General features: G+C 39.7%; 1 protein-coding gene across 6 annotated transcripts in view; it reads right to left on the bottom strand.

Annotated features, from left to right (window-relative positions):
- The window catches only part of tpk1 (thiamin pyrophosphokinase 1), a 65,768-nt gene that overhangs the window by 20,251 nt on the left and 38,069 nt on the right, over nucleotides 1–7,448 (bottom strand). For 4 of the 6 annotated variants that reach the window (XM_032503614.1, XM_032503619.1, XM_032503615.1 and 1 more), the window contains exon 8: nucleotides 5,500–5,611. In XM_032503614.1, the coding sequence (XP_032359505.1) occupies nucleotides 5,500–5,611 (112 nt within the window). The remainder of the gene's footprint in view (nucleotides 1–5,499; nucleotides 5,612–7,448) is intronic. The other 2 variants (XM_032503618.1, XM_032503620.1) reach the window with 1 other exon arrangement.

Here is a 7,448-nt window from a genome sequence, read left to right as displayed (position 1 = left end):
GTGTGTGTTTGTTTGTGTGTTTGTGTGCCATTACAAATGAATAAAGCCTGCAATGTCTCTTTCTTTCCCTCTCATATGTCGTTACATCATTACCTTTCACCCTGCTCTCACTTCTTTTCCAAAATCACTCTTTTCTCTCCTTGCGTTTGCTTTTTTCTTGCTGAGTTGCTCTCTTTCTGTCACACTCTCCCTTTGTCTCTCACCCCGTCCTCACCTCACTCAACCATTCTGTGTTGCAGGTGTATAAACAAAATTAGCTGGTGAGTATAACAAGACTATCTTGTTGCAGCAACATAATTAGTGCTGTAAAAATGTACATAATGCTGAGTTTACTATGCAGGGATTTAGGGATCCCGGGAGGAGTAGCTGCTGTTACAATACACTAGCTAATGGGAATCTAAATTACAAAACAAACATTGTAGAATTTACCATGGAAGTGTGTGTTTCACCATATTGAAAGATTGTAATACATGTTTGACCGCAGGGCTTTATATTACCTTATTCTCGTAGGTCATTTCATTTACACATGCACCGAATGCAAATAATATAGACACCTCCTTAGAAGAAATGCTGTGACCCTATACTATATTCAAATTTACTGTATTGTATAAAGTATTAGTAATTATCACACACAAATACATTTAAATAGACATCAACAACTATTTGTGTGTATGTGAGATATTAACTTGTATTTAAAGAAAAATCATTGATAGGAAATCAGGGAATATTGCCCTGAGCTACTGTCCAGATCCCACACCCTATCTTAAAATGTATGCACGAATGCAAGCTCACTCATGTATGGACACATAAACACAAGCGATAGCATGAAAAGCAATATGTGTGCAAACAGACAATGACCGTATTTACTGACAGTTACAGAGGGGGATTTTATAACGGATGATTGAAAATTAATGCAACATACAGAAGGTGATAAGTAGCTCAGCTGTCAAGAGTATCTAATAATGAGAGGGAAGATAGCAGGTGTGTCAGGGAGAGACAGGATGAGAGCAAATTGGAAGGTAAAGGGGAAGAATGAAGCGAAAAAGGAAATGTCAGTGGAGAAGGAGAGACAGTGTGAATTAGTACATCTTAGTATGTGAGTGAGAGCGATGCCAGACTTATGTCAGCTCAGAAGTCCATCTGTCTCTCCAGCCAGCACTCTCATCACCACATTACATTCAAGGCACTTTACACAACATACACTGCCCTCCTGCATGGCTATTAGCACATAGCCCTCACTCCATTATAAGCTTGACACTCCCCTCCTACATTGTTACCTCTGCTACACCGCAGTCACTTCATTATTTAGAAGTACACTCCCTTCCTTTAGTATCATTACCGCAGTGCAGTCCTTTCATTAGACAGCAGTCTCAACAAAGACTCTCTTGAGCCACGGCCATCCACAGCTCTCTCCACTGCCGCGTAATGTTGCATATTGCCCTTCCTCCTCCCTTTTCTTCTCCCTCACTGCCTCACGGGCTGAAGGCTCTGAAGAGTTTGCTATGCAAAGCCTGTGCATTCAACCTCTACTGTGGTGCTGGGTGATACAAATAAAAAATCGTTTTATATATTTACCTTGACAATGGTAAATTCATAATAGCACTGTAGCTCTCAGGCAGCTACAGCAAAACCCTGCATCAAAAATCTGCTAAAATAACCATGTTTTCAGCAGGCTTAGTTGTTAAAGAATTAGCTCTTCTGATCTGTTGCACGCCTTTGTTTTTAGGATTAAAACAAAAAGTGAGTGTTGAAGTTTTTTTTTTTATAGGGACAGCTTTGAAAAACATTAACTTATTAGACACAACAACATGAGCAAAATGAAGTTTGTTACTTGCTCCTGATGTCAGTTTCTATTCTACTGGTAAGCACTTTGCTTTTCAGCTCCCATGTCAATGTTCACTAACCACCCCCTCTTACTAACTTCAAATGCCTGATTTAATTGTATGTTACATTTTTATGCCTCAACTGAGCTAACGTTATCTGCAAATTGCTTCCGCCGTGACATTCAGGAGTTGACTGCAGTAACTCCTTTCTACTTCTACCATGGGGCATCATGTGCCATCCCATGGGCCCTATTTTCCCGATCTGATCGCATGGCGTAAAGTGCCTGGCGCAGCTGCGTGTAGGGCATGCATAAAACCACTATTGCTAGTTTAACGGCGGAAGAAACGGTCTGTGTGGCAGGCGCATGGTTCAAAAGGGTTGTACTTAGTGTCTTAATTAATCATAGGTGTGTTTTGGGCGTAACATGCAATAAACCAATCAGAGTGTCATCTCCCATTCCCTTTAAAAGCCAGGTGGGTTTGTACCTTGGCGCATTGCTTCTATGATGGCGAATTTGCTAAGCAGGAAGGAGAGAGTTTCAGGAGAAGAAACTAATCTGCTCGTGCTTGAAGTGAAAGCGCACAAGCCGATCATATCATAATACTTTTTCCCATTGTGATATTTTGATTTTTAATTGTTTGCACCTTTGTATGGTGCTGCACATTTGTGTGTGTGTGTAACAAGCATAGTGTGAGCACGCTGTGCACAAACCTAGGCTCATTTTATTAATGCACTGTTAAAATAACAATGAAAAGCTGCGTTATTGACTGTAGACCAGGTTTTTGTTGGTCAGTGGCTCGATCACTTTCCGCTGCCTAAAGACAGCAATACGCCAACAATGCTCCTGAACACACCTCCCTGTAAGATCAGCACGCCCATGGGCGCACAGATAGGCGCAGGCGCATTTGCTATTTAAACGATGTGGGCGCTGGACCGGAACTTGACAACGGCCTTAAACTAGCAAAGAAACTTGCCATTCTAACGCTGTCTCTGCCATTCCTTCATGTCTTAAATGATCAATTCAACAAAATGACAAAAGAACATTTCCCCAGTGTACAGTATCTACCTAGATTTTTTTTATCTAATAGATTCCGCTTGTGTATATAAGATATCTACCACTAAACTACTGCCACTACTCCGATACAAGGGAGGTGAATTAAATGTTGCCTGTTGTGCTGGTATTTCCCCCAATTAAGGTATAGCAGTGTATAATTTTAAAAGAGAGATATTGTGGTTTACTATTTTCCAGTTTAAATGAAGTAACTCTCGCTGACATTTGTTGCAGTATGACATCATAAATACCAGATGTGTAAATATTTGCTGTTGAACCTTTTAGACTTGGTGTGATTGTGATGGACATTCATGACGTTTCAACAAGATTACTTTGGATATCCCAGTAAATATTACTTAGCATCACTAAAGATCATTTCTGTCATATTTATTTTGGTCAATTTGCTCGCTCTAACTGTGTGCATTAAGTGATACTACAATCTAAAACACCAAAATAGGGATTTCAGATGTATTTGCGTCAACATTAAGAGACATTTTAAAATTGTAAATGAGTACCATATTGTATTGATTTGCCATTTTATTCCAAAACCAAACATTTCAAGCAGAGGAGGAAATATAAATGATAGATACTCAAGACAAACTTTAACAAACATTCGACAAGATAAAATCTGTACCCTCACACTGCGAGCTCCAGCGCAGCTCTGTGAGCACACATGTGCACTGTGTCTGATCTGATTTCACAACAATATCAATTATTTAACTAACATAAAAAAATGAACACATGATATAATTTACTTGGGCCAAGGGTATTTCAACTCATCTTGCACATTCCCCTGGAGTACAACCAAGTTGGGTAATAACCGACTACTCATCCCACATTTACGCTCTACATCAAAACACCATGAATCATTGCAGAATTTTATTCTTTAAAGCAAAAGTTAAAACAAGCTCTGGATGCAAGTAAAAAGTCCCCTTTGGGGCAACAAGGCTGAAAAGGCTGACAGCCCAAAATTCTTTCTTTATAGGAATATCATATATTTTTCATCACAGAAAGTCTTTGAACATGGGAGATCATTTCAATTGACTTCTAAAGAGTCTTAGTGTCACTAAAAAGTGGCACAAAGCTGATTTGGGCCCCTGAGCGAGTTGCATTGAAAACCATGCAAAGACAAGACACACATTTAAATAGTAAAAAAAATGAACAAATCAACGAAAAATGGTATTACAAGATGCACTGTTGCTCTATGAACGCTCATCAGTCACACATGAAAATACCCTCATATTCCTATTTTTGTTTCCTATCCTGGTCTTTCGTCCCAAACCCAACGGGTGATCATTACTTCCAGCCTTCTAAATATGCATATGATTAATTATGCATCTTGTTATCACTGGCTTATCTGCATAGGACTCTCCGTGTATAAAGTCCCTCTCATTATCATGCAGAAGGCCATCCAGGTGTACTGAGTAAATATACAACACACTGTAGCTGATCAAAAAACAAGCACAAAAAACAAATTAATAAATGGGGCGCGCGCACACACACACACACACACACACACACACACACACACACACACACACACACACACACACACACACAAGCATACAGACATGTTGAAACAAGCATGGACACACAGGCATGCTCTCTCAAGTGTATAGACTCCCAGACACATACACACATGCATATACAAACACCAAGAGTGGACACCCACCAAGAAGCAGACACATTATGCAACCCCACTGACAGAAGGTCCAGGTTTCCTTCGTACTGATGGCAGGATGGTTTGTGCCAACTCATTACGAATACAGCTGGCTATAATGCTTAAAGCGGGGTTAGAGCACAGAGGTCCTCAGTCGGGTGTCTGATTGAATTTCCACACAATGTTCAAGAAAATAAAAAGCTCATTGTGGCATGTATGCATCTTCAATATATGAAAGCTATTTAAAATGCAGCTTCATTTGACTGAAGCAAATTAAGCATCTGTTCTTGAATTTGAGCTTATCGCGCATGTTGAAAATTTAGTGGAAGACAATTCTACTGACAACTGTATTGGTAACCTATAGTAAAGTATAGAAACATGACCTGTCCTTCAATATAGACCTGAAAACCTTATCTCCAGGCTACATACCGACACCAATCTTCCTAACATGTATCTTGATTATATGGTTCAATAGCAAAATAAATAAGAGAGGAACAATTGGCCTAATGACCCGATATTGCAATTACAGCTTAAAAATGTGTTTTTGTTTTTTTTAAATGTCTGGGTAAAAAAACAATTTTTTTTTCTCCATTATTTTTAAACACACTGCACCCTGGCAGTGAGACAGAGTACTAAACTGCAGTTTCTCTCCTTGAGCACTCATAAACATATATACAGTACAACACAATACATTAAAAAAAACAGCTCATACCTTCTGAACAGTATGATGGAAAATGTTAGTGGCTCTTAAAACCTTGACTTTTTCAAACTGCAGTGTACCTTGAAACCGGTAACCGGCCCATGTCTAGTCCCACTGCCTTTCCCTTTATACGTCCCTGGCCTTTCCCTTGCCCCGTGCACGAGCACGAACTGAATGGTGTTGTGTGGCTTTTTACTGAGCCTACAAATATTATTGGCTGCAGAGCATCATTCAAATGCTAAAAATGAAAAAAAAAGGACTCACTCAGGTTCCATTTCAGTCCAGAAGTGCTTGTTTGGCAGGGTCCACCTACTGGAATGAGGCTGCACCAGTCACCCTCCAGGCCTGTGTTCACCTCCAGTTTATGGCTGCCCTGCTGACACACAGCATAAATGTGCACATAAATGTGTGTGTGTGTGTGTGTGTGTGTGTGTGTGTGTGTGTGTGTGTGTGTGTGTGTGTGTGTGTGTGTGTGTGTGTGTCGATGGCAGGTTTAAACAATGAAATAGAATAAATAATTAAAAGAGAAAACAAATGTGGAGCAAGACTTCTTAAACTTTTCCAGACCCAACTAAGAAACTGAGACTCACTGCCCAGGGACAACAGCTCATTAAAATAAATGATTGCACTTGTCAATGCTGCAACCCATTCCCAACCCAGCTCAGTTCCTGCTCATACTTAAAAAAGAGACCCTGGCATTTTGAATTGTAGTCCATTTTACTGTGTGTCTCAGGGAGTCAAACTATTATGCACTGACACCCCATGACAGTACTAACAACCAGCTTGTTTAACTTGAAAAGCAGTAAGTGGTTCCACAGTAGGGCTGCAGCTATCAATTATTTTAGTGATCAAGTATTCTACCGATTATTCCATTGATTAATCGGATAAGAAATACTTTATTTTTGTTGAAGAGCAATAAAATACAATAAAGCAATATTTTTATTGCGCACATTGCTTATAATATTATATTTATGTCTGGTCCGCTTCGTGGAATGGATGATTAAGTTAGACTCAATGTTTTCTGTTGAGATGTTTGCATTGACGTTGTGCTATCATTGTGGAAAGCTAGTTTATTTTGCAGTAGACACACTTTACAGAGTTTTCATTTTAATTACGTTTGAACTGATTCCAAACTTTGGACACTGTTGTTTTCTCCAGCCTGTCTCTTCTCTTAACCTCTCAGTATTTACGCTCTCTTTCTTTATTGCGTAATCTGCGCCGTCAGTCTTCATGGCATGAGTCGCCAGCAGCGTCAGTCCAGTGTGCAACAGTAATAATCATCCGTGCGGAAACACCGTGAGTGTAACAATGATCTAACAAAGCTTCAAGGCAAATCATTTTGCATGGAGTTTTTTTAGTAATGGAATTATTTGAGTTACTAGAGGAATCGTTTCAGTCCTTTTGTACAATGTTGCTATCACTGCCTCCCACTGGCGGCTTGATGTGTGACGCAGTGGGCCAGGTGTGTTCTGGGTAGTGTAAACAAAGTATAGTGTGGGAATCAGTCTGAATCTACAGTATAACTATAATAGTAAAGCAGTCCACGCTCCAGCCGAACGCGAGCAAATAAAGTGCTTATTATGCCGTGAATGTGTTCCACTGTGAGTAATAAAGCTTGAGTTCATTGCTGCACCCAACCGACGCCTCACTGTTTTGTGCTTCGGCTCCGTTAACCCGGACCACTGGACGTAGATTACCTGCCACGAGCCAGGTTTGAGACCAGCTTGCTCCCAACTACGGTTCAGAGAGTGGAATAAATAATTCATCTAAAATCAATGGGAAGAACTTAGCAATATCTGATAAAGAACTGTATGATGGGGGAGGATGGCTGACTTTGTTAAACTTTGTGTATTGTTTGCATCTGTGGGACCCGTTTTCAGTGTTTGCCAAAAGAAAAACTATGCTATTTATCATTTCTTTGAACTCAAACTCATTGTCCTTGGTTCTTTGTTTCTGACGAACATAAAAAAATGTACTTATTTTCAATGACTGCACACGGTACAACCCCCCCACCCCCCCAAATTGGCTGTGTAACAAAAATATAAACACCATAAAAGGGTTAAGAGATGTTTTTCAATGGTATGTGAAGGACAGGTGAAGAAGTGTTTTTGAGTTACAGTGAAATCTTTTTACAAAGTGCTCTACAAAGAAAATAAATATGAACAAAATGTTAAAAAGTCACAGTATCTCTTAGAAAAACTAGAGCGTAGAAG

The sequence above is a fragment of the Etheostoma spectabile genome, chromosome 22, assembly GCF_008692095.1.
Source record: "Etheostoma spectabile isolate EspeVRDwgs_2016 chromosome 22, UIUC_Espe_1.0, whole genome shotgun sequence".
NCBI lineage: Eukaryota > Metazoa > Chordata > Actinopteri > Perciformes > Percidae > Etheostoma > Etheostoma spectabile.
Note: the sequence above shows the minus strand (reverse complement) of the source record. Positions and strands in the feature narration are given on the sequence as shown.